The sequence below is a fragment of the Pyrus communis genome, chromosome 7, assembly GCF_041283825.1.
Source record: "Pyrus communis isolate YQ-2024b chromosome 7, ASM4128382v1, whole genome shotgun sequence".
Lineage (NCBI taxonomy): Eukaryota > Viridiplantae > Streptophyta > Magnoliopsida > Rosales > Rosaceae > Pyrus > Pyrus communis.
Genome location: NC_142571.1, coordinates 4,816,486 through 4,843,814, shown reverse-complemented (window position 1 = coordinate 4,843,814; position 27,329 = coordinate 4,816,486). Strand labels below are relative to the sequence as shown.

Here is a 27,329-nt window from a genome sequence, read left to right as displayed (position 1 = left end):
AATATTTTAAATGGACTGGGTGCCAGCGCATTTTTTAGACTGGGTGCCAGCACATTTTTTTTGGGGTGGAGATGCTTTGGCCTATTACTGTTCATTGGGTCTATTACTGTTCAATTAAGTGAATAAATGCGCTGGGTGCTGGCGCAAAGTGGATAGGGGTGGAGTTGCTCTTATACAATATAAGTGTCCTAATAATGATAATTCAGGGCAAAAAAAAAAATTTGATAAATACAAAATATTTACAGAAAATAAAATAAACCCAAAAATAAAATAACTTAAATACAGCAGGAAAAGAAGAAAGCAGCGATTGAAATCCAGTGAACTTGATTTTCTTTCTCAGCAACCAAACAAGAGGTAACAGGCGTGGGATCGCGAGGGGGAGTGCAGGCAGCGAGAGTGAAGGGAGGCACAGTGCAGCGAGAGAGAGAGGAATCACGAGGAAGGAGGGACGACGCAATCCTACCTCTTGAGGCGGAGGAGGGGTTTGAGATACAGTTTAATTAATCCCTCGTTTTCTTAAGACCCTTGTAAAATTACCCAAACAGGGTATTCAAGAATCCCACCATTTTGTCAAGACTCCCTTTTAAACCCTTACACAAACACAAACACACCCTAAAAACCCAAGGCAAAGACCTCTTCAAGTTTCCGTGTGGGTTTGATTTCTGAGATAATCTAGTGTCCTTGATACTGCATTGTAGCTTAACCAAAGCTTCAGACATGGTAACTTCAGATTACTAATTTTTTTATTTTTATTTTTTATTTTTTATGCTGAACTTTCCTCCAAATTGCATTTTCTAGGGTTTAAAGATTTGACTGTTGATTATTCTTCTTGCCCTTCATAAGCTGATGATGAAATCTTGATTTTTTTGTCTGGCGTTTGTTTATTTGGACGAATCAAATCCCAGGCAGATATTAGGAAGTGGTTTATGAAGTCGCACGACAAGCGAAACACCAAGAAACCGGAGGCGACCGTTTCACAGAAGACTGAGCCTAAAGAACCAGTAGGTTCATTGCATTTTACGTTTGTTTCAATGTTCTTTTTTAACAACATGAAATTCATACTACTGCTCGGTTTTGCTGAGAAAATTGTATGAAAAGGAGGATTATTTTCTTAGTCATATTGTGTGTATTTTGAGGGTGATTCTTGGCGCAACAGAAAGGTTGCTTCTTTGTGGCTAAAAGATCACGGGTTTGAGTCGTGGAAACAGCCTCTTTGCAAAAAGCAAGGGTAAGGCTCTGTACAATAGACGTTACCCGCCCCCCCCCCCCAAAAAAAAAAAACGAAAACCTCGCAAAGCGGGGAGCATTGTTGGCTTGGGGTTGACCTATAGTAGACAAGGAATCTAATCAGAATCTCGAACCAAAACTAAAATGCCACTGACCCGTAGTTGGCAAGTGCACAGAACAGGGGAATTGTGAAACTATATTAATCATAATAAGGTTTCCATTTTGTTCTTTAATTCTCTTATCTGTGATAAACCAGGTGCAAGGAGGTCAAGAAAATTCTGGCAGGAGGAAAACTAGCAAGTATTTCCCCACAGATAAGCCAAAAGATGAAAAAGGAACAACTGAAGTTCCAGCCAAAAGAAAGCCTCACAAGGATCCTGATGAATCTGTTAAACCCTCACCTGCAAAAAAAGCTCACAAAGTTGATGACAACGACGACGACGATTTTGTCTCTCCTAATTCGAAGAAGAAGTCAGTTGATGCCACTCCTAGTAAGAAATTGAAGAGCACATCTGGCACGGGAATCCCACAGAAGGTTACGGCTATTGATGAAGGTGGCGATGAAGATGAAAAGGTTGCCAAATCATCCCTCAAGCCGGCTGGTAGGGGTCGTGGTGGAAGAGGTGCTTCGGCAGTACCAGCTGGTGGAAGAGGCAGGGGTGCTGGACGAGGCGGATTTATGAATTTTGGAGAAAGGAAAGATCCTCCACACAAAGGAGAAAAGGTTTAATGTTTTGGAATATGTGGAATTGATTATTAAAATTATTGTATTATTCTTGATGTTAACTATTTGTCCATGTTTGCATGTCTCAGGAAGTTCCTGAAGGTGCTCCTAATTGTTTAGCTGGCTTGACTTTTGTAATTAGTGGTACACTTGACAGGTATTTATTGTAATATATTTGTGACATTCACATGCTTGTCAGGATTGTGTAGGTATTATGGTTTCAAGTATAATGTTTGTCTGGCAGCATGAGTTTCTTCTTCCCTATTTTCTTTGGTAGATTTCAATAAATGTTTGTTTTCCATTCATTCTAATATTGAAGTTTAAACTTTACTACTTACAGTTTGGAAAGAGAAGAAGCAGAGGATTTAATTAAACGTCATGGCGGTCGTATTACTGGATCTGTCAGCAAGAAAACGGTTTGTTGATGTTTCTATCTTGTATTCCCTTCCCTTCAATTTACATACCAGTGCTAACATTTGATTGACGTGGTCTATTTGCAGAACTATCTTTTATGCGATGAAGATATTGAGGGAAGGAAATCCTCCAAAGCCAAAGAACTTGGGTTGCTGTCTTAAACCGAACTAGATTTTTCATATTTCCTATACTTGCTTTATTTTTATCTAAATAATAATTGTGTTCTGTAGTACGGCTTTTCTTACCGAGGATGGATTGTTTGGTATGATTCGGGCGTCTATTGGTGACAAAATACCTGTACAAGAAGCAAAGAAATCTGTGGATGATGCTGCGGCAGCATCTTTGCCCAGTAAAAGCCCTAAGAAAGTAACATTGAAGAGTATGTCCCAGTTCATTAAGTAATTTGGGTGTGTTGTTCTAATTGCAGATTTATAATTTGGTTTTTGGTTTGGCTGGGTTTACTCTATGTGTATGATAGCTCGGGTCTCAATAGTTTGTTGCTTGAAAGAAACTTGCTTTTCAGTCTGATTTATCTTTTTTCTCTGTCAAACTTTGTAATAGATGTATTCATTGTGTTCTTGCATTGTCCTCTTTATACATTTAGGCCATTGAATTATGTAGATGTTTAGTTGCTTCTCTCCCTCTATTGAATTATGTAGATGTTTAGTTGCTTGTCTCCCTCTCTCATGCTTGCTTGTGGTGCCCAATTAGGTTAATTCTTATGCAATATAATCCGATTCCAGGGATTGAATTTGTACTGTTCTTCAAGGGTTTGCTCTATAATCTAAATATATGAAAAGGGTCAAGGGTGTCTTATTTCTCAATTATCTTGTGTCCATAGTGTTTATAAATATTTTTGCACAGATAGCATATAAGGGCAATAGTACTGTTCATTGTTGTGGTGAATAATTTGATCATGTATTTTGCACTCTCTTCTTCTGTACACAATTGGGAACAGATGTGGTCCTTTAGTTTGGTTAATTCTGGTGATTTGTGGCACTGTGGTTCTTTGTTGTCTGAATGCTTTTTGGGAAGGAAAATGAAAAATAACTTTGGAACCTTGTGGCAGCGTGCCATCTTGCGTCCGTTTGGGTGGTGTGTGAAGGAATGAATACGTGAACTTTTGATGATAGAAAAAAAAGTTGTGCTACACCTTTAGATATAATTCATTTATGGCGTCTCTTTGGGACTCCTGGAACTTTAATGATGTCTCTATTAGTTTGCTACAATTGATTGCCCTGCTGTTTTGGACCATTTTTTTTTTCTTTGTTTTGTGTAGTTTATCTTGTATTTACCTGGTTTTTAATAATCTTCCTGATGGCTCCTGATCCATCTTTTTCTGTACTGCCTTCATCTCATTCTGCTATTTGAGTGGTTATTATCTGTTCTTTGTCAGACTATGTTCATAGGGTAGTAGGAAGTGTTCCAAACTACAGATGGTATCAGTATGATTAACTTTTATTCTGTTTCATTTTTTTTTATTTGCTAACTGGGACCATGTATCCAAAGTTTTCTGCTCTCAGTGTTTCTTGGGAATAAAACTTACATTTTTAAGTTTTAGTTGTTATCTATTCTTCGGAATCAACTTTATGTTTTGTGATGTGATGTTTTTGCTTATTTTTCCCTCCTATTTGTCTCGATTTTCAAAAGTGTTTAAATTATTGTGCACTCTTTATGACATGGAGACCAAAGGTAATGTTTTTCTTGTTATATGGATTTTGAGGCTAATTAAGCAGCTGCGTCTTATTTGAAAAACAAAAGTAGTTGCATCATTATTGGATTTTTCTTATAAAATTGGCGTGTGACTGTTCCAGAAGATTGCACCGGAAGCTCGTTGGCATCAAGTGCATCTAGCAAACAGTTGCAGTCAGATGCCTCCCTTGCTAGGCATAAGAAGCAAACTACCGAGCATTCTACTTTTACTTGGACAGAAAAATATAGGCCAAAGGTTCCAAACGACATTATTGGCAATCAATCACTGGTATGTTGGTCATTGTTTTGCCACCATTGCATGTGCTGTTGAATCGTTGTCTGCACATGCATCTCTCTGGGAAGCAGAAGTAAAGCTCGATACAGATGATGTAATGTCTAATCTGCAGGTAAAGCAGCTTCATGATTGGTTGTCACATTGGAATGAGCAATTTCTTGATACTGGAGATAAGAAAAAAGGAAAAAACCCAACCAATTCTGGTGCAAAAAAGGCTGTACTTTTAAGTGGAACACCTGGTATAGGGAAAACGACGTCTGCAAAGTTAGTCAGTCAGATGCTTGGTTTCCAGGCAATTGAGGTGTTATACTTTAACCAATAAGCAGAACTATGAGAGAATTTGAATATTGCTGAATTATGTTACTGAATGCTATATTCTGTTATCTCTCTCATGCTAAATTTGAATTTTGCAGAACTAAAAGATAATTTGAATATTGCTGAATTGTTTAGGTAAATGCTAGTGACAGTCGTGGGAAAGCTGATTCAAAGATTGAAAAGGGAATTGGTGGAAGCAATGCAAATTCAATTAAAGAGCTTGTCAGTAACAAGGCCCTGAGCATGGATGGGTTGGTTTTACTCTCCCTCTCTCTCTCAACAATGGCTTCATTACAGTATTTCTTCGTAATCGCACTTTTTGAGTCCCATTTTTCTCCTCACCGTCAAGTTCGTAAAAAATTCCGTAGCTGCTGATGTGGCTCAAGTGAGATTCTTAAGGAGAGGGAAATTTAAAAAATTAACGAGAGAGGGTGGGGATGGGGGTTTGGGTTGTTGCTAGTAGGGAGATCGGGGGTGAGGGTGCGCAGGGAGGAAGGGGTACGAGGAATAGGATTGGCAGTGAAATCTGTTGGAATTCGGGGAAGGGTTGGATGGGGGTTTGGCAGAGAGGGGGATCCTGACTGTGATTTTGCGGTTAAGTGGGATTAGAGACATCTTTCAAGGGGGAACACAGTAATTAAGCCTAATCTATAGTATATATTATTTGGGGTGCATTTACGCATAAGATGTGCCTGTTAGAATTATTTTCTCTAGTTGATGCTTTGTTAAATTTGCAGATCGAAGCATCCAAAAACTGTGCTGATTATGGATGAGGTTGATGGGATGTCTGCTGGAGATCGGGGAGGAGTTGCTGATCTTATTGCTAGCATAAAGATTTCAAAAATTCCTATTATCTGCATTTGTAATGATCGTTACAGTCAGAAACTAAAAAGTCTTGTGAACTACTGTTTGCTTCTCAGTTTTCGCAAACCTACCAAGCAACAGGTCTCCTTCCACCTCCCTAAATTGTCTGTACCCATGTATATTTGAGTATTTGGAAGAATATTCATATTTTTTCTTCTAGTCACTTGCACATTTAGTTATTCGTTCTTAATCATGCCTTATTGTTGAAGTTCTTTTTTCTTCTTTTTTTTGGTTTGCTACGTTGATGCAATGTTATGTTTTCAGACAGACAAATTGACATTTGTGATGAAAATTGAAATTGTTTATGCTGGTTATGATGCGGGAGCATTTTTGCTTACCACCATAACTATGGTGTATGCTCACCATACACCTCATCATCTAACACATGTCCTCTCACTTGACTAATATTTTTTTTTAAAGAATTTTACACCATGCTTCTATAGTATAAGCTTATAATGTTTGTTGCACTGTGATGTTGAGTGCTACAAACATTTCTTGTTACCAAATATAAATTTTGATCGTTAAACAAGTGGGTTGACATAGTAGTTTGGTTGGGCAAGAAGGGGAAGATTAATTTTCATCCATAAAACTCTGCAATAGTGATTTCCATTTGCAAGATTTTGTTTTTGATTGTGTGTATGCATCGCATGGATAAGGAAATTGCATTTGAGATTTTGTCGAGTGATTTATATTTTGGAACTTAAGGCTTTTTGACACTTAAATTTGACATACCTTTGAAGAATAATAAGGTTGCTCCCACTATGCTGTTATTAAATTTTGTTTATGGTTTGTAGATGGCAAAGAGGTTGATGCAAGTTGCAAATGCTGAAGGCCTTCAAGTTAATGAGGTAAATGCTTTACAACTCTGAGTGCATTTTTTTCCCATGGTGATGGTAGTATACTTTTTGGTGTTTTCATTTACTATAGTGCTACAAAAGCTTCCATTCACCAAAATATCATGTGGGATACAATTCTGCTGTTGTAACACACCATATTGTAGAATTTTAATTTTTTTTTTTCTCCCCATGTTAATTTAGTTTAGAAAAGTTTTATATGGTTCTTGACAGTGTAGTTGTTTTTCCATTTTCTCTTTCCCCCCCACTATTTTTCTTGTAATTGTTCTTTTTCCTTTTCTTCCCTGGGATGAGATGTTGTTAGGACCAAACTCAGTTTAGGTATTGGTTCTTTTTTTTTTAGTGCTAACCTTCATAATCATTTTTTATTATGGTTTTACATGTGATCAGGCACCGTGCTTCTCCGGTTTCCGGCATGTGTCTAAAGATTCTTTTTCCCCCTTGTTGATTAATTTTCTATTCATTGTCAGATTGCTCTTGAGGAACTTGCTGAAAAAGTTAATGGAGACATGCGAATGGCAGTTAACCAATTGCAATATATGAGCCTCTCAATGTCTGTCATTAAATATGATGATGTACGGCAGCGTTTATTAAGCAGTTCAAAGGATGAAGATATTTCACCATTCACAGCTGTTGACAAGTATGGCAGCAAAGATCTCTTTTTGGCTCTGGTTCTCTGCATCTTGTTGTCTTTTGAATATTTGATATGTTTGTCTCTTATTCATTTGCATTTTCTGAACTTGGTTTCTTGATTGATAATTTGAGATTGTTTGAACCATGTTTTTAACCATGTTTTTTGATATGTTTGTCTCTTATTCATTTGCATTTTCTGAACTTGGTTTCTTGATTGATAATTTGAGGTTGTTTGAACCATGTTTTTAACTTCACTGCTTTGCTCTCAATTGTACATATACTTTTGCTTTTAATAGGATGCCATGGACAAGCTATTTACTGAGAGAGAAATAGAGAAACTAACCTACCATCCACAAATCAGAACAACTTACTGCTCTGAACTAAATCTCTTTTTAAAAAAATAATATTATTTATGAGAAAAGAAGTTTTCCATCTACCATACAAAAAGAATACAAACACATTGCATAAGTTTAAATAATTATAGCCCTTAAATCTGCCAAAAATATAGTATTTCTATAAACACAGAAGAGAGCCAGTTTGTCGACCCTTTGCCTTAAGGATTAGTCAGTTCTATTTCTCGATGGGGGGAAATGGAACTGTGCAACATTTTTGACCCTTTTCTCAGATTTGGAATTCAAAACCTCCTCCGAAAGTCAAAGTTCTTGGCTATTGGGAAGGCCAACACCTGTTACCAACACCTGTTATCAAGTTCAAAGGCGAAGGCCTTTTATTTGCATTTCTCCCCATTGGTACAGCTTGTGTAAAACTGAGGAGGAGAGTGTTAATCATGTTTTTCTCCATTGTTCTTACCTAACACAGTTGTGGTGGAAATTGTTCTTGGAAGTTAGAGCAAGTTGGGTTATTCCAAAGGGTTGTTTCGAGCTTCTAAGCACCAAGTTCGAGGCTTTAGGAAAGGGGAGGAAAGCCAAAGCTTTGTGGGGCTGTTTGGTGTTGGCAGTTTTTTGGAACATTTGGTTGGAGCGTTGTAGAAGAGTTTTTGAGGATTATAATGGAGTGGGGGTAGAACTATGGGTAGAGTAAGATACTGGGCATCAGTTTCTAATGAGTTCAGGCGTTATTCTCTTTCTCATATAGTTAGGGATATGTTAGCAGCTGTAATCTGAATTTGGTTTAGCTTTAGTTACTTGTAAATAAATTTTCTTGAGAGTTCTTAAGCTAGTTTTACTAGATGGTGGATTTCTTATCCACTTTTTTGTAATTCATGTTATTGTTTTAATAAAATTTTATTGTCTCTTCTAAAAAAAATTGATTGTCCAAAACCTCAATTTATCCCACAAAACCTGTACTGTCACACAATTCACAAAATGTCACATTTTCCCACAAAACTCCACTGTTACGATGCTCAAAACCTTACTTTATCCAATATAACCTTTGACATTTATTGTATGACCAGATACGGTATTTTTGTTTCTCTTTACCATGTGCGCGATGCCGGCTTGTCTTTTATGCTTGCAGGCTGTTTGGTTTTAATGCTGGAAAGCTGCGAATGGATGAGCGAGTTGACCTGAGTATGAGTGATCCTGACCTAGTCCCTCTACTAATCCAGGTTCTTTCTTTGCTAGCACACTTGCTTTTTGGCTGGCATATACTGGATAAAAAATGCTATAACAAACAGTGCAATGCTTTAGTTTGTTTCACATAGGTTAATTGTAAAGAAATGACAGTAACATCAGGAGTGGAATTTTTATTGTAAAAATATGACTGTATGAAGCTTCATCTGGTAATGCTTTTCAGTGGGAGATGGTATTAATGGGGGCCAGAATTTCGAAGGGACACTTACCTATTAGGAGCATTATTTCTGAGAAATATAAGTTTTTGAAATTTCTTTGATGTTTTTTGAACTTGCATCAATATGAAGAACTTGTTTTACATTTGTATCTTGACTCTGACCAAAAATAAAAGAGAAAAATAGAAAGAGGAATATCTGTATCATGAGATATAATTTTGAATATTTTGTAATTTGGTACAATAACAATTAAGTAGGAAGAAAAGATGGAAAATTTGACTTCAAAGTTATCAGATTCTCCCTCTCATCTCCCTCTATCTCTCTTCCCATGAGGCTTAGTGTTACTCACTACATGTCTCCTACAACTTTTCAAATCGTGTTAGTTGATTTAAGATCTTAGTGCCGCTTGTTCTCATGCAAATGACTAGAATCAGAATGTTATTCTACTTATTTTCTTTTGGTTACTTTGATTCTTGATGGACTTGGATGAAAGTTGCATTCACTTGAATCTACTTATGCTTCTGCACTCATCAAATTTTAAAAACTGCACCCTATTCTTATTTTTTCCAAATGATCATATTTGTAGCCAAAAGTTTAAATATTCTAATACATTAGTTCCATTTTTCAATTTCTGGTAGGAAAATTATATCAACTATAGGCCAAGTGCGGCTGTTAAAGATGATAGTGGGATTAAACGTATGAACTTGATTGCCCGTGCCGCTGAGTCTATTGGCAATGGAGATATTTTCAATGTACAGATTAGGAAATATCGGCAATGGCAGCTTTCCCAAAGTGCTTCTCTTTCATCCTCTATAATTCCGTATGTTTCTTCACATCAGCTGAGATAATTTCTTTATGAATTTATACATAATTTCTGATTCGTGGTATTATTTTATATCTATAACCAGTGCTGCGTTGTTGCGGGGGCAAAGAGAGACACTTGAGCAGGTAATTTATTTCCTTTTCCTTGCAAGTTTATAAATTCAAAGAGCATTAACTGATCCTCTCTTTGGCCTTGAAAATGTGTTCATTCTGTGTGCTCTAGCGATGCACATATTGTTGCAGCCTTCATATAAATGGTTCTATAATGGTCTTTTCTTTGTGTTATTCACATTTTATTTATACAGCTTTCCTATGATCATGTTACACCTATAAAGCTACACAGAGGGGTGCACATAATATTAGGATCTTGTTTTATTGACTTGTGTATAGTATTGTAAAGAATCTGAACAAAAAAAAAAAAAATAGTATTGTAAAGAAGTTTTGCTGTCATTGGACCACTGGTTCAACTTAATTATACCACTGGTAAAAAAAAAAAACAAGAAAAAAAAAAAAACTAAATTAATCCATTTCTTCACTTCATAAATATTTTTGTTGGGTTATGTCTTCCTAGTGGGATAAGGCTTGGTGGTTGTTGTTGTATATCTTCTTAGTGTTTTCAAATATGCATGTTATATGCATCAAGGTTTATGCTTATCACCACAAGTTGACCTTATTGTGCAGGGAGAAAGGAATTTTAATAGATTTGGAGGGTGGCTGGGAAAGAACTCAACATTAGGAAAGAATCGTAGGCTCTTGGAAGATTTGCATGTCCATCTTCTTGCTTCTCGTGAATCTAGTTCGGGGAGGTAGTTTCTGTTCTATGTTTGAATTTTTGGTCAGTAACGTAATGCATTTGAGTTTCGCAATGGCTTATGCCACCATACGGTCTCGTGTGGCTTCAAGGATTGGATTGGATGGGAGAAGTCACTAGATTCAGTGTGTTGAAGCAAGAAATTGATTCAACTTTCAAAAAGTTTCCATGTTGAAGGTAGAAGATGGATTAGTCATGAAGGAAACATGAAGGAAACTTATCCTTGTCAATCCTTCATAAATCCATCTTTTAGTTTAAACTTGGACAAACTTTGGAAGTGACTTCCGTTTCTTCATTCAGCAATCCAATCCCAGACTCCAAAAAGGGTCATAATGCTGAACGTTATTGACTTATATAAGGATTGAAAATAATATACAAGTATGCAACCAATGGTGTTTATATGGAGCCCTAGAACTTTAGATCCATGTGGAAAGTTGTAAGCTTATATTTTCTTGTGTGTGCATGGCCATGGTATCCTTGCCAAGGAAACTTCAACTGTTTATATTTGTTTAGGAGTTTAGTGGTTACTTTTATTTTTCCTTCTGTTTTCAGTCCTACTGTTGCATTTTAACTGTAAAATTTTGGAAATTTCCAATTGTTGGATTATGTTCGATATATTTAATTGGATTCCTGATATTTTATCATGTAGTTGTGACAAAAAAGAAATAAAAAGTTCGTCATGCCAAGGTTTTTATTAGTGAATGTGTACATTCAAGACCACTACCTCTCCCTCCCTTCCTCTCTCTACCACTCTGTTTTTATTTTATTTTTATTTTATTTGTCTGATTTTGTGTACCTTGGAGGCTTCTTAATTTCTCGTTTGTAAATTGGTTAGGGAAACAGTGCGAGTTGAATACCTTTCTCTTCTTCTGAAACGATTGACCATGCCTCTCCGTGAACTGCCTAAGGTTGGAGATAATCTATTCTAGTATATGAAGATATACATTAGTTGCAAAATATGTAAAACAGTTGTGTTGATGATCAGTTGTAAATCCATCTTCTATGTTACACAATATCAGGATGAAGCAGTGCAGGAAGTTGTGGAGTTCATGAATACTTACTCCATTAGTCAGGATGACTTTGATACTATTGTGGAGTTATCCAAATATCAGGTAACGCTTGGTGCAGGCATGGTGGTTGCTGTTGCTATACTGCTCCAATATTTTCAAATTTTTCTCATCGCTATACTATATATCAGGGGCATCCAAATCCGCTAGATGGCATAGTGCCTACTGTAAAAGCAGCTCTGACAAAGGCATACAAAGAAGGAAGCAAAACAAGGATGGTACGAGCTGCAGATTTTGTCACTATTCCTGGAATGAAAAAGGCCCCTAAGAAGCGGATTGCTGCGCTTTTAGAACCATCTGATGATGCAATTGGAGAGAACATTGATGATACTTTGGTTCAGAGTGAAGATGAAAATTCGTCAGATACAGAGGACTTGGGTAAGTTTTTCATTCATCATTTTGCTGCTCCTTTTCTCTTTTATAGATAATTCTTTTTGGTGGGCCTACTTTAGTTTTCGGAAAGTTTTCATAACCATAAATGGCCATTTTGTTCTGCAGTATATTTTTGTGAAAAGGTGTTGCCTTAAGATGTTTCTGGAACAGAAAGCTCTATCATTATTATGCTGTAAAATAAAAATGGTGTATGCTAACATGTTGTACTTCATAAGAAATGGAGGGCATGTTCCATGCTATCTGGGTTTTCCAAATTGCAGAAAGTAAAGGAAATGAATTACAGGGAATGCTTTAGAAATGTTCTTTCGTGACCTGTTGATATATTATTGCCTCTGAGTGTGCATCTCTGTAGAATATTGAAATAATGTTCTGTTCTTTTGTGACTTGTTGATATATTATTGCCTCTGAGTGTGCATCTCTGTAGAATTTTGAAATAATGTTCTAGGATTTTGCTCTGTTTCTTGTAAAGAAACTTGACACCACCAGAAATGGTTTGTTTTAGAGTTACTGACACTGTAATTCTCTTATATATTGCCGGAAGGACCTTACTTAGAAAAAAGTTTTAGTTATGCCATTAGGCTTGTAAATGGAACGAAAAATTACGCGAGCTAGTTTTCTTCCGGACTCTTAACTTTTCTGGTTGGTACCATCTGACTTATTGGTGATCACTTAGTGATTTTTTTTCTCTGTGTTAGAAGGTTCAGCTGTTGGTGAGAAGCTGCAAAAGGAACTGCAAAGTTTGAACACAAAAGGTAACTGGTAGCATCCTACATGGATGCGACTAAATTCGAAAGCTCGCATATTCAGGCTATTTAAATGTACCAGTACAATTCGTTCCAGAGTGCATGATTTTTGCATTCCTCATACCGTGCAGGAGTGCAAGTACAATTCGATTTGAAGGGTGCGCCTAATACAAGTGCAAAGAAGACACCAGCTGGCAGGGGTAGAGGTGGTTCTGCTGCTGCTGCCAGCGTGAAAAAGGGCGGTCGAGGTTCAGGAGCTGGTGCCAAGAGAAAGAGATGAAGGGAGATGAAAGAAGAGATGGAACTTTTCCTTGCAGTGTTGGCAGGTTTTATAAGCGGATGAAAATAGATATTTCCTCCGTACACAAATAATTTTTGTAGGTGAGGTGAGGAATGGTAAGATCTGCAGTTTGAGTGTTTAATTTACAAGGTTGATGTTGATGCTATTAGTAATTTCCAGATTTTGTTTCGACTGCAACAGCATCTTTTAGAAATGTGGTAGATGCGGGCTAGTCAAGTTAACTGGAGCAGCGTATTCCTCTTCATGCAAGCTCGAATTGCTCTCTACGTAGTTTAGTTTAGATTAAGTACCAGTTTGGTACAGCTTAAAAGAAAATAAATAAATAAAATAAAAGCACTGACCATAAAAAGCTGGGGAAATTTTATGTTTGGTAAAACGGGTAAGCAACTATTTTTCAGAGTTTTGGCTAAAAAAAAAGCTGAAAACCCGAAGCAGCAAGAAGCTTTAAAAAACCGGCTTATAACTTCAACAGGCTGGTGAACAGTGTTGATCAATGAATTTTTCAAAATTTCGAACGAGCTCTAATTTCTCTTTCATCGTTCAGATATGAAATTAGTTGGACAGAGAGCATCCGTCATAAAGAGCACAGAGCGCCTCCGGGTCGTGATTCATGAACAACGAGTAGTTTCGCTCCTCCGTCAGCCCTAAATCCCTAATTCTCAGGGCTCGCCGATCTCTCTGTTCGTTGTCAGAAGGCGTGAAATTCATAAATCTTCCAATTCCGTTTTCAAACTCTTGGCTGTAAATTTATGTATCTATGCTGTTGAATCGGGAAATTCTTTTTATTTATGAGAATTAGGGCTCAAATTTTGAGCTTGAAATACAGGGTGGTTGTGTATGGTGAGCTTGAAAATTCTTGGAGACTGCTGATGACGGATTCACCGTCATGGTATTCGCCGGAAGGGGGCGGCTTCTCCGTGGTATTCGCCGGAATACTCCAAGAAAGCTTTCTTGGTACCTCCAAGAAAGCTCCAAATTTATATGGTACTATTTTGGCTGGAAATAGCTATCATAAATAGAAAGTTTATCAAATGCCTCGTAGTTAGCCTTTAGTCCGAGAAACTGGCTACCCAACTGAGCACAACCAGCATGTGGCCACCGGCAGCCCCCATCTCGCATGCCTAACGGGCATAACGTTTCACATACTCGGCCAATTGGGTTGATGGAAGCATCGTCATCTGCCATAACTGTGATTGAAAAAGAGAGGTCTGATTTCTCATCCCGCTGCATGGTGCCATCCGCTTCTCTTTTTAAATAATAAGGTAATTTCTGCGAAGATGCAAATTGGCTGCTTTCGATGTCAACGGCGCAATCTCCACTGTTTGAAAAGTGGACCTTGCATCCCAGTGACTGTACAGCTCGCTTTATGGCGTCACTTTCCCTGCTTGCCCTCTTGGCCATCTGCCTGGCTGAGCTGCTAACTTGCTTCTCATTTTGCAATTCTGCAGTTAATGATTCCATTAAGGTGGCGATTTCTTTAGCTTTCCTTTCTGCCATTTCTTTTTCCTGTAAGGAGTTTTTGACATAACCAACGTAAAATGTTATTATTCAAGTCACATAAGCGAATGTAATATGCCATTTAAGTTTGGGAAACAAAAGATCAGAGATGTAAGCAACATAAACCACCATCTTCCACAAACATATTAAGCTTGTCAATAAGCAAAAATTTATCGAATATACCAACCCCTCGTTGTATCCTTATTTAATGGGGTCAGCGTGAATTAGGGGTGGTCATACAACTAGCCAACACAACTTGCAACCAAAAACAGAAACAAGCAGTTGTTTTCTTTTGGTTGGCCTTAAAAGGACCTGCTTGACACAGGTACGTATTATACTCAGGTTTATTTACCAAATAATTGACCTACAATCCAAGCAATAAATAGCAACCTACAGTATAAAGTTTTGGCTGACACCGTGAGCAATAGCAACTGAATAGAGATTATAAATAAAAGATTAAACACAAACGTTTCAAATTGTTTTTTTGTTTTCATTTCCTAATCCACTTTGTATGCATTCTTGCTCCAGTTTAGCTAGGATCTTGATTCAGTTGGTTTTTCAGTTTTCCTAGAGACCAAAAAGGGCCTTATTCTTGAGTTTCTAGTACATGAAAATATTAGACAACCTAAAAGACAACGTAACCAACATGATGCATTTGTGAGCTGTAGGGCAAGATCAAGAACTCGCCCTCTTGAAAAAAACAGGTTAAAAAGAAAAAAGCTAGAGAGACGATTCAGAGGAAAGATTTAGAAGCCAGAAGTAAGTATTATTACCTTTTGTAGTTCAGAGAACTTGACATCCATTTGCCTAAATTGAGCTTCAACCCCTCCAACTTGAGCCTCTAAGGGACAAGCCCAACGAAGATGGAATTGGGGCCAAAGAGTTGGTGCTAAAGCTGCTGCTGGAGGTAACAGTGGACCATCGTGTTTCAAGGGATCATAAAAGTAGTTATAGTGCACATGAGAACTTCCGTGCGAAGCACGTAAATCAGCAAAATATGCCCACATGCATCCACAAGCATCGGGTACACCACATTGCTGCCTCTCCCTTTCACTGAAATACATGAGCAATCAGGAAGAAGTATTGAATAATAGTTTACATCGAAGTTTCTGGGTCAACTATTCAATCAAATTGAGCACAATTTTCCATGAGCCACTTGTTTTTCGAGAGGAGATGCGAAACATGCTATATCAAATTTCTTACCTATTACATAAGAAGTTTCCAAAGCGACACGATAGAACAGAGTCCAATAGATCCACCAGAAATGCCTAGATCACAAAATAGTGGAAAATTTAATGAACTATTGTTACCTGACCCAAAGAAACATTAGAAAAACAAATAAAGTTGCTTGGTGACAAATTGAACGCATTTGTGAGCAGTTTCATCAAAAAGAGAAATGAGTGCACTTATGAAAGAAGGATACATACCGAAGAAAACTCAAAAGCAAAAGGATACATCCGTAACAATTGTGAAACACAATCAACCCACTGCATCAGAAAAGCCTAGGATTAGTGACTTACACTGTGGAAGGAAAAAAAAACAGTTCTGCTGCAATTGCTCTCAATTGCAATCTCAGACCATTCCTCAAAATTAAACACTTGGCATCATTTCAGGTGGAAAGGACAAACTTGACAGAAAATTGGAAGTTGACTAGAGTGAACCGCTGCCGAAGTCGAATTCAACAGAGAAGTAATGAAACTTGACCGAAAATTGGAAGTTGACTGGATACATTCAAGGATACAATTTGGATCTTTTTGCAACTTCCCTTAAAAAATGGGGTCAGAAAGATTGACTATCTTTGAAAAGGCCAAAAGTCACAAATGGTCCTTGTGGTTTATGAGAACTATTACTTTAACAACTACCTTGGTTCCAATTGTGTCAATTTTCCCTTACGATTTATTTAAAAAACCAATTTTGGTCAATTGTTCAGTTTTCGTCAATTCATATAACTTCACGTTCACATGCAAGAGCATTATAATTTTTCTGTATACAATCTCACTTGATGAGTTGGTATCTGAAACAACTTTTTGGGTAAACTAGAGACTTGAAACAAAGATTTTTTTGGGTTTATGTGGAGTGAAACCATCGTGGTTCCAGATGATTATGTGGGATTGGATATAAAAATACTATAATGCCCATATACATGACCCACATGTGGTTTCCAAGTTACACAAAATGATGAAAGTTGAACATTTAACTAAAATTTGTTTAGAAGTAAATCACATGAGAAAAATTGCTTAAACCACAAGAACCTATTTTGACATTTGTATTTTCAAAAAGGTCGGGGCAATGGAATTTTCAAAAAAAAAAAAAGTTTAAACAACCAAAACGCTTTCCCTGTCCCTGGTTCGACAAATAAAGATTTGTGATTGAGGAAGATGAAGATGATGAAGCCAACATGAGACTTGACCATATATCCTTAATTTTATTGTGTTCTACTTGTGTGGATCAATTGATATATGTTAATATGATGAATGAGTTCCTTTTGGGTTTAGATTCTACAAGTACAAGAATAGTGAGTTGAAATTTAACGCAGTAATAATGTACCAAAATAACAATGTGTACCTGCAGAAATATGGGAGAATAGTCATTTGAATTCTGTGCATGAGAAGTGGGCGCTTGAGACACTGATGAATGGCGACCGGGTGATGACTGGAGAACTGGAGCAGAGGCCTGCCTTGTCAGTTCAGAAGGCGTGTTGCCACTTCCCGTTACAGCTGGCATGCCAACTCGATCTGCAAAGGGGTGACCAAATGCTAACCAATCTTTCTCAATCAGTGCCTGCATCAAAGCACATAATTAAGTTTTATATTGACTTCAAAATAAAAAATGCAAACTCTGTAATATTTTTAAATATCTACATACAATATACACCCTAGGTTTCGGGAATCTTTAAAAAAGGAACGCAACGTTTCAATTTTTGAAACATTACCATATTAAAACTTAAACAGTTCAAGTCATTCTTGTGTCTAAGCAAAATCAAGCGAGAACAAAAAAAAATGTCTGAGTGTGGTCTGATTGCCTTCTACAAATGGGCCCCTCACCTATTACATAAAGAATTATAAGAGTCCTAGACAGTTAGACACAAGGACGACAACCCCACAGAACAAAAGAAGAAATGCAATAGACACTCCAGCGTCAAAACTGCAGAAGAATGGCCCACAGAGCAAAAGAAGGAATGCACCTTGTAACATAAATGAGTTTATCTTATAGGGGTTTTTACCCATGAAATCTAAGAAAAACTAGCATCATAAATCAGGGCATTTTTCCAAGTATGTCCAGCAAATACCTGAAACCCAGTTAAAGTCCGATAGTATGGATCAAGCAACAAATTGGCAAGTGAAATCAGCTGAGTGGTTCTGTCCCATCCATCACTTAACAAAAGAATTGCAAATTAGAGGTTAAAACTTCAAAAATGGAAAAACTGAACCATCATGCCAGTTTGATGAAGTACAGGTATAGTAGACCTTACCTACAATGTACAAGCACTGATGCCGACTCCAAAGCAACACGAGCAGCAATCCAAGCAGAACCAGCCAAGACACTTTGAACATGTATTAACCAACCACTGTCCCCCAGTGTTGACACTGAAGCAGACATACTGCTTAGGTTACCTCCACCCCACGTCCATCCACCATGTCTCTGTTAATATTAAAAAGTATAAAACGTGTATTCTTCTCTCCCACATCAAACACAACAGTTTTCATTTATTAAATTGAGAAAAAAAGACCATAACAAACTTGATCTTCCCTTCCTCTTTTCCTCTTTTTTTTTCATTGTAAATACTTTCAACAATATTAATATTTAATTAAATATTTTCTTCTCAAACGACAAATATTCACATTTTAACCATGCTTCTTAGCAAGGCTCAAGATCAGTTAACAAAGACACTTTGGACACATGGGGCCGCAGGTTCACAACCTTTGAGATCACCAAACTTCCATTCACTTTCAGAAATAATCCAGCTACTTTTGGAATTGAAACCTTTGTATATAAATAACTCCCCTTTGGTGACAACTAAAAACCATACATGTTGCAGAGTTTAAAAATCTTACTTCTAGGGAATAAATATATAGCCTTCACTTGTAGACCTGAGGCTTTATAGATCAGTGTGGCGCCTTTTAGTTTTCATTCATGCAATGTTAGACCCTTTTTGCTCTGTTTCCGCGTACACAACATGTGCCCTGTGTAGTAATGTTCACTTTTATTCATGGAAGTATTTTTCGAGTACTACACACACACATATTGCGCTCTCACATCCTGACTCTACCAACCACTAAGAGTAACTTTTATCTTTGAAAAAAAAACATGCAGCTATTATCAATAAATACAGCATACTTTATAGCCATCAGAATAAAAAAAAAAAAAAAATTAAAAAAATACTTAGAACCACAATTTAACACGGATAAAGAACCCAGATATTCATAAGATAGCTAGACTAACCAAGAAAGATGACCTTCCATCCGATGAAGCACCATGAGTGTCTAAATAGTCTCTGAGTCTGGCAAAGCTCTCTCTCATTGCATGTATGTTGTCTATCCCAAAGAAAACTATCTGATACACCCCAAAAGAAAAGAAATAGGAAGTTACATAATTATGATATTACACAGCCAAAGATGCATAAATAAAAAATCCAAAAGTTAGAGATACCTCAGATTGAGAATAATGCGAAGATGACTCAGAGCCACCTCCCATAGCACCATTAGCTAGAGCGTTTTTTCGAGGCCTTGCATCGGCTATATATAACTTCCTGGAAATCAATCATTTCAGAAGATATAAATGTTCTGGAACGATACAACCTAACTAAATTACCAGAAAAATGATTAACACAACATCCACTTGTTGAACCGTAAACTATCATAAGCATAAAAAAATTTTGGAATAAGAAATAAATGACAAGAGTGAGCATCAAGGACATAGACTGTTTAACCACCTATTAAAGGGAATATTCTTTTTTTTACTGTTATTATAATTATTATTAGGGTTAACTACATTTTACACCATCAAGGTTTGAGATGATTTTTAAAATGGACCGTTAGGTTTCAATTTTCTCACATTACCCCATAGGTTTTGAAATTGTATCAATTTACACCTTTCCTGGATATTTGAACGTCTAAATATCCATTAAGTTGATGAGTTTTTTAGTCAATATGGTGCGAATGTGGCTTACATGTCATAGCAATTACGGGTTTCATGTTCACCATGCCATCAGTTTAATTATGATTCAAATAATTCATTAGACAAAAGGTGTAAATTGACACAATTTCAAAACCTTAGGGGGGGCAATGTGAGAAAATTGAAACCTCGTGGCCCATTTTGAAAATCACCCCAAACATGGAGGGTGTGAAATGTAATTAGCCCTTATTATTAACACTTTCTTAATGCTTGTTGTATTGCAACATTGACCCATTAGCAATACTAAGTCATTAATAAATAGATGCAACAAAAATAACTGACCGTGAAAAAATAACACAGATAAAGGTACAAAGCAACAAGTTGAACAAAACTATCACTTACCTCCGTTTAACTGTTGTACCAGCAAGTTGAGTGCAAAGTGCAGCAACAATCTTTTCATCTGTGTCACTGCAGACAAATCAACACATGTGGATATGTGGATCATCACCAATTGCATAACAAATCATGCAAAAAATATGATAATATATAGGTGCTCTAAATTCCAAGAATTAAAAGTAAACCAACTAAATATGTATGATATCATTTCCTTTTCAGGGTGTTCTCTTGACAGTCATGTATATCTACTCTCTGTGTGTGTGCAATATGAGAGGAGATTTCATTTTCAAAAGATGGATTATATTACCTCCTCATATTCATCATGAGACCAACTAAGGGTTGGGATGACCGTGCAAGAACTGCTCCCGTTTCTGTAAGTTGTCAAAGTTATTAGAACACAAGTATGAGTAGTATAACAAAAGGAGCAGCAAAAGGACTTATTTTTGGTGAAAATGAGAAAACGGATTTGATTTGATGGCAACAAAGAGACTTATTGCATACTTGGATGACACCATGTAACTACAGGCAAGCGACCTCTTGCTCGGAAGTTGGAAGCTTGAAGCACTTCTTCATCACTAGCGTCAGCAACCATGAAATAATTATTAGTTGCATAGTTCTAAAGTCAATGAAGTAAGACTCATTAAACCTGAAAAGCGTAAGGCAGAAGTATGAAATGATGGATCTTAAACTCTTACGTTATGGATTTTGGAACCATCAAGGCAAATGGATAACTCTGGCACATGATATAGCTGGAATTTATACTACTTATCCTCCACAAATCATTAGAAAATGTGAATGACCCATCTTCAATCATATTCATAGATGCACGTGAGGACCCTTTCCCAAGAAGCCGAAGATACTCATTCAATAACCGCACCTTTGGGTTGGTGTTACCAAATTTGGAAGGTCCAGAAACAAAAGCATAAAGATCCCACAGACTTGTTGGCTTTGTACACCTTGATAATGCATCAAATATTGCATGTCTCTGCAAGTTTTTTGTTTTGTTTTAAATACCTATGTTAGACAGCTGTTCGCAACTTTAAATGCAAGAAGCAACAAAATGAATTCACCATGATATTGAAAACCTTTTATGCTTCGAGACACACCAGCGAGATTCGTCAAGGTTATAGGCATAAAGTATAGACACAAGAAAGCAAGTATGTAAATCACTTATTCTCTCAAGTTATTATTGTATAGTACTATATACATAATACTTTATTCTACACATGTGGTCCAGATGTGCTGCTCCCCCTGTGCAGCTACTAATAACAATAATGAAATTGGTTTAGTTGTTGTGGTTGCAGCTTTAGCTGCATTTATTTCCATCGCAGTATTGATGAGACTACCCAACATACAACTCGACTTCTGCTCTGTTTCGTGAGAGCTGAAGCTAAAGCCTCACTTTTCATGACATGGTGAAAGGATAGCCCACCCCCGGTGTCGACCGTTGGCATTCACTTCTAACCATAATTTTAAGATTGGTTTCACCTATAATAAACTGCAAGTGTTCTTTATTTATGATGACTAGACTACTATCAGTTAAACATTCAATAAAATGAAGAGCATTCAAGGATATTATGAGTGCAATTTGTCCTAAAAAAGAAAAGTGTGGTCATAAATTGATGAAATTGGTTTTTGAGAGCGATGTTCAGTTTTGTCACAACATTTGCAAAACTATAGATAGCCTTTCATCATAATATTAAGATACAAAACCTTTAAAAGATATATACTGGAGTGAACCACAATGCAAAAGTATCGAGAAGTATTCACAATAATAATTTACCTCCCTTGTGTCCGGACGAAACCCAAAGACAATGGTCCTCATATCTTTACCTGCAAAGTATAAATATTTGGATGGAAATGTGAACAAGAACTGTTTGAGAAAATAAAAGCAGACAATGGGGAGAATTTTAGCCTGTATAAAACCATCAATATTTAGCAGCACTAAGCCAGATAAGCATGTTATTGCAACGACGACCCATACTTTAGTAGCCTTGAGGATTTCTATATGGCTTAGTTAACATTTCCAAGAATCTATAAACTACTATTGAAATCGCAACTGGACTGAATTAGTTAAGATCTAAGATAGAATCCACACGTCTCTTCCTAAATCAATCGTTGAATGATACCAAATCTGACATGATAAAGAAAAGAATTCATATACATTTACATAAGTACTTCATACAAGTCTTACCAATGACCTGAAGAAGCTGTCTTGATGGAGTCTTTTCGGATTGACGAGGGGTTGGCTGATTCTTTACAACCTAAAAAGTCAAATAAACACAATGAACTGGCTATTTCCACATCCAAAAGAAAAACACTAACTGGTGAAAAACAATATTGAAAAATTAATACTAGCAGACATTTATAAATTTGTCATTCTTGTTGGGTCCATTCAACCATCTAGATTAGACTCGAGAGAAGCAAACCAAGGAAACTTAATTTGTGTTAAAGCTCTGTCATCTCTCAAAACATGGCAAAGAGTGAATTTATTCTCTCAAAAGAAAAATGTGAAGAGGACTACAGAGATAAATGGTGCAAAAAGAAAGAGACCATGCACCAAAATGGGCAGATCACTGATGTATTGTTGGTAGATCACCTGAGAAGTGGAATAACAAATTGGGAAAGCATGAAGGATATGACCTGATGGAGGTGGAAAGGACTTGAACGAGGAGAGCTTTTATTTTAAAATTGTAATCAAATATTTCATGTCGACACATGTTATGTTTACTTACTTGGAATGGGGGAAGTCATGAAGAGGAAGGGAAAGAAGGCATGAGTATGGGATCAACTAGGCCCCCTAGTTGATATGATTCCTGATTTTTCTAGTATTTAACAAATTTTAAAGTGAAACCCACTTTTTATTTTATTTTATATGAGTTAGTTAACTCATGGAAGTCATAATTTGAATAATTCCAATACCCATGTTTAGTAAATGCATGAAAACCGGAATGATTTTTCCATGTAAGTAACAAGCTCACAGTTCTTTGTAATAATAAATATGAAAACACTCTACTCACGATCAAAATATGTGACCAGGCATCTCGGTAAACTCTCCTCAATTAATTTCATCTCTACATCTTTCAAAGATGCAAGACTCGTAGAAAGATTATAGATACAAATGTATTTGAGATTCGAGCACCACAAACGAGTTTATCACAAGAATTGTTTGTCAACAATAAAAGTGTATACATGGAGATTAGAACTTACAATTTCGGTGAACTTCTCAATTGTTGCCAACGGTATCGTGCCAAGTGCAATAACATTCCTAGTTCCCTCTCTCTTGAAAAACAAAAGTAAGAATATCAAATTAGCTATTCTGGGGATAAATGTAGGACACACACAACACCAACACTATCACCATCATCAAATTACAGACGATTAAATATGTTACCATGTGTTTTACATTCCTCAAACCACGAACAATTTATGCGCCAAAAATTTCAGTAGCAGTAACATAAACAAGCAGAAAATCTAACAAATGCAACGTCCACTGCAAGACTTTTTCTTTATCTTTTATTCAAAAATCTTGAAGGTTGTTCTCCTCCATTGTTTTGCTTTTCAATTCTACCATCGCCTTCTTCCTTCTCATCATACGCACGAATTGCACAGATACTGTCACATCCCAGACCGGGCGGCACCACTTCCCGGGCCCGCTCCACCACCATAGCACGATATTGTCCGCTTTGGGCCCCGACCACGCCCTCACGGTTTTGTTTTTGGGAACTCACGAGCAACTTCTCAGTGGGTCACCCATCATGGGATTGCTGTAGCCCCCTTCTCGCTTAACTTCGGAGTTCCTATGGAACCCGAAGCCAATGAGCTCCCAAAAGGCCTCGTGCTAGGTAGGGATGGGAATATACATATAAGGATCACTCCCCTGGGCGATGTGGGATGTCACAATCCACCCCCTTAGGGGCCCGACATCCTCGTCGGCACACCACGACCAGGGTTAGGCTCTGATACCAAATTGTCACATCCCGGTCCGGGCGGCACCACTTCCCGGGCCCGCTCCACCACCATAGCACGATATTGTCCGCTTTGGGCCCCAACCACGCCCTCACGGTTTTGTTTTTGGGAACTCACGAGCAACTTCCCAGTGGGTCACCCATCATGGGATTGCTCTAGCCCCCTTCTCGCTTAACTTTGGAGTTCCTACGGAACCCGAAGTCAGTGAGCTCCCAAAAGGCCTCGTGCTAGGTAGGGATGGGAATATACATATAAGGATCACTCCCCTGGGCAATGTGGGATGTCACAGATACTCACCCAAGTATGCCCAACGTGTAAATTCCAGACCTTATATATAACAGCGTCTGCACCGACATATCTAATTTTAAGCTCCCCCAAGCCCATCTGTTTCAAAGTCACTCTTCTAAGATAACTCACTGTAGATTGCCACATTACTCACATTACTAACTGTTGGGTTTTTTCCAGCCCATGATAAGTTGTCCTACGTCTATAAGGAATTATAGTCTTAGAGGATTAAATTGTTTTCCCAATTGGAGTTAGTTTCTCAATTGGAGAAGGATTCATAACTAGATTCGAATTAGGATTAGTAATCCTTATTGAAGAAGACCCTTATTATGTCTATATAAAGGGGCTATTGTAGTAGTTTTGAGAAGGGACCAAAACAATAAATTGTATACCACTCAAGGGATTAGAGTGAGAGAATATTGTAAAGTGTGTGCGAGAGAAAAGAAAAGAGATAGTGTATTTCTTGTTCTTGTTCTTTCAGGTTTTTCGTCAATTCCTAGTTCTAGAGATTTGGCAAGATTATTGGTTGTACTCATTATTGATATAATGAAAGATTGTTATTGCTGTCCTGTGGACGTAGGCACATATTGCCGAACCACGCAAATTCTTGGTGTTATTTATCTTGGCTATTTGTTTTCGATTTCCGGAGTTTGTTCTATTTTTCTCATTCTTAAACGCGATTTCTCAACACTAACATGAACTACGTTGTTGCCAAAATTACTCCTCTTCAAACATGAACTTTACTCGAGCCATGCATAAAATGAACAGAATGAAACTTTAGAATGAAATTCACGGCACATCACATACCAGGAACAGAAGACGAAAATTGGTCACTATCAAAGTGCCTGCCTCATCCGTATTAACAAGAACAACTCCATACCCCTAAAAGTAAACTTCAAATATCAGAAAACTTTGCAAGCATGCCATTAGTTAATACAGAAAACGCCACATTACATCAATCTTTGATTTGTTCGTACTTGTAGTTAATTACAAAGAAAATCCTCCACAGCTAAAGCATAATTAACCGAGAATTCGAAAATACAAGAACAAAAGAATTACATTATAATTAAACTATTAGTATAAGAAAAATCACTATATCTGCTTATTATTCAAGAATTCAATGTACCTCAACTTGGACTTGCTCGGCTTCAAGCAAGCACTCCAATTTCACATGCGAAACGGGCCAAGAAACGGACCGCGAAACCGGCTGCAAAACAAAATTTGAACAGAAATCGAAGATTAAGAGCAAAGGCCGAAGTGACGGAGGAACAAAATTTGAATAAAATCGAAAACTTATAGATAAAGAACTCTAGGAGTGGAGGTAGAAGAGACGACCTCAATGGTCCAGTCGAGGGCGTCCCAGCTGCCGGTGGCCTCCATCTTCTCGGACTCGGAAGAGTCCCTGAAAGTCGTCGACTCCCTGAAAGACGCCGATCGACCTGAGCTGTGCTACGGTGCTGCCATGCCGCGAAACGACGCCGTCTGTCTGACTTTTGACAAGATAATAGGAGAGATAGAGAGGTGAGGTTTTGTCGTGGTTGTTTTGTTGGTTGTTTGTTGTTGGTGAATGAATCGGCAGGACGGGCGGGGAGACCGGGAGAGGGCTTTACCTGCCTTTCAAAGCAATAGGCGGTTCGCACGCGATCTATTTTATTAAATTATTATTTTATTTATTATTTTCGTGTGCTGACCACGCCTTCAAGAATTTTAGAGGAATGTTATTCCTTGAATTAATCAAAATTTTAAATTTACTTTATTATTTAATAAACTAATAATTAAGAAAAATTAGTTAATTAAATGATGACTGTGATATACGAGGAATCTCTCTCCTTCCTTTTCTTTGGATTTTGCAAAATTTTTAAATGATGTAGCTGTTTATATTAGATGTCACCTAAGATAATATAAAAATGTGATATAAAAATATGGTATGAATATTATTATCTTGAATTTTTATTTACCAAAACAGGTGAGCCCAAACATCAATACAAAAAGTAACAAAGCATATGAGGGCAAACGAAGGACACGTTCTCTCTAGCCATTTTAAAAACAAAAATAAGAAATGTCCACATAAATAAGTGTGGGATATGCTAGTGTTAGTTATGAATAGGCCGATCATGTATTGTCGCACATAAAGGTTCTAAAAATAAACATAAATAAGTAAATATACTTGAACAACTGGCAGTCTTCATTTCTCATATTTATCATATTTAAGAGGAGGTCAATCATGCACGTGATTAACCAAAACAAAAATCGCAATGTAGTTTCTGAATCCACACAAGCAGGAAACAACAAAATGGAAACTGCAATGCAATTTTTGAATCCACACAAAATAGAAGCTACAATGTCGTTTCTTTTGCGCGAGAGTGATTCTAAGTGGTTGATATTAGTATATTAGTAAGGGTCAAAAACATCACTTCACATTCAATTATAGAAGTTTTGGAGCTTTTTCATTGACGCCTAATTAATTAAAATATTTAATCAACTTTATTTTTAAGTCGAGTCATAATATTAGTGGGTTAAATAGTTAGTTATTAACAGTGTTCTAAAAATTGGCCTAGGCGGCGCCTAGGTGTTAGGCGATAGTCAGCCGCCACGATTAACCTATAATCGAAAGGAAAATCAGGAAAGGGATTAAGCGGGTGCCGAGACAGTCCGGGCAGCGCTTGGATGGCCTAGGCGGTCTGGGCGTTTCACTTCCTTTTTCTGTTTTCAAAGTGAGGAAGGAGGAATGCAGAGCACTGACTGTGTTCTGGGTTTTGAATTCCAACGAAAAAAGACTGAGAGGAAAAAAGAAGAAGAGAGAAAATTGAGTTTATCTCTCTTCAATTCTCACCCAACGTGACCATCCCTTTCCCACTATCAAGTCTCACTTTTTCACATTTAATATATTTTAAACTATTGTCCAATTAAAATGGCACACCTAGTATCCTATTTGCTTGTATAAGTATAAAGGAGGGGACATCAAGCATCTTAAAAACTGAATGTTATTAATGGTGCCCCACCTCCCTCCCTTCTATACATCTCAGTTTCCACACTCCTTTTTTTTTTTTTTTTTTTTTATGTAATTGTTGTAAATTGTTGATTAAATACTTTTTTTTTGTCAAATATTTTGTTTTCAAAATTAAATGATTTCTAAACATATATTTGACATCCTTATTCCCCCTT

The 27,329-nt window shown here is 37.1% G+C and overlaps 2 protein-coding genes across 5 annotated transcripts; one reads left to right on the top strand and one right to left on the bottom strand.

The window, feature by feature from the left end:
• Positions 1-226: 226 nt before the first annotated feature.
• On the top strand, positions 227-13,079 carry LOC137734829 (replication factor C subunit 1). 3 transcript variants are annotated; one of them, XM_068474121.2, is made up of 22 exons: positions 227-720; positions 906-1,001; positions 1,484-1,951; positions 2,041-2,108; positions 2,292-2,367; positions 2,452-2,513; positions 2,596-2,744; positions 4,180-4,346; positions 4,465-4,653; positions 4,803-4,918; positions 5,405-5,612; positions 6,326-6,379; positions 6,856-7,025; positions 8,495-8,585; positions 9,404-9,585; positions 9,674-9,713; positions 10,269-10,393; positions 11,234-11,306; positions 11,418-11,510; positions 11,597-11,843; positions 12,554-12,610; positions 12,733-13,079. In XM_068474121.2, the coding sequence occupies exons 1-22, from the start codon at positions 718-720 to the stop codon at positions 12,879-12,881; spliced, it is 2,883 nt and encodes a 960-aa protein (XP_068330222.2). In that variant the 5' UTR covers positions 227-717; the 3' UTR covers positions 12,882-13,079. The 3 variants fall into 3 exon arrangements, with proteins under 3 accessions (XP_068330222.2, XP_068330225.2, XP_068330223.2); XM_068474124.2 differs by having other exon boundaries at positions 256-720; positions 12,563-12,610; XM_068474122.2 differs by having other exon boundaries at positions 256-720; positions 12,557-12,610.
• A 581-nt stretch (positions 13,080-13,660) lies between these two features.
• On the bottom strand, positions 13,661-25,856 carry LOC137734831 (phosphatidylinositol-3-phosphatase myotubularin-1). Of its 2 annotated transcripts, XM_068474127.2 has the most exons (19): positions 25,500-25,856; positions 25,291-25,371; positions 24,972-25,046; positions 23,121-23,192; positions 22,105-22,174; positions 21,694-21,743; positions 20,606-20,895; positions 20,412-20,485; positions 20,218-20,281; positions 19,917-19,982; positions 19,050-19,149; positions 18,843-18,953; positions 17,872-18,041; positions 17,689-17,773; positions 16,965-17,180; positions 15,827-15,886; positions 15,603-15,667; positions 15,173-15,452; positions 13,661-14,408 (listed from the first exon to the last, which is right to left on the bottom strand). In XM_068474127.2, the coding sequence occupies exons 1-19, from the start codon at positions 25,542-25,544 to the stop codon at positions 13,890-13,892; spliced, it is 2,493 nt and encodes an 830-aa protein (XP_068330228.2). In that variant the 5' UTR covers positions 25,545-25,856; the 3' UTR covers positions 13,661-13,889. The 2 variants fall into 2 exon arrangements, with proteins under 2 accessions (XP_068330228.2, XP_088553835.1); XM_088697709.1 differs by lacking the exon at positions 24,972-25,046 and having other exon boundaries at positions 25,500-25,759.
• Between the last annotated feature and the right edge of the window lie 1,473 nt (positions 25,857-27,329).

Excerpts from the sequence above, each read along its gene's own strand:
- LOC137734831 (XM_068474127.2), bottom strand. The coding sequence starts at position 25,544 with ATGGAGGCCACCGGCAGCTGGGACGCCCTCGACTGGACCATTGAG. Across the intron at positions 25,047-25,290 it reads CCGAGCAAGTCCAAGTTGAG|GGGTATGGAGTTGTTCTTGT; the intron begins GTACATTGAATT and ends GTTTACTTTTAG. Across the intron at positions 18,954-19,049 it reads CGCATTATTCTCAATCTGAG|ATAGTTTTCTTTGGGATAGA; the intron begins GTATCTCTAACT and ends GGGGTGTATCAG.
- LOC137734829 (XM_068474121.2), top strand. Across the intron at positions 7,026-8,494 it reads CCATTCACAGCTGTTGACAA|GCTGTTTGGTTTTAATGCTG; the intron begins GTATGGCAGCAA and ends TTATGCTTGCAG. Across the intron at positions 10,394-11,233 it reads CGTGAATCTAGTTCGGGGAG|GGAAACAGTGCGAGTTGAAT; the intron begins GTAGTTTCTGTT and ends TAAATTGGTTAG.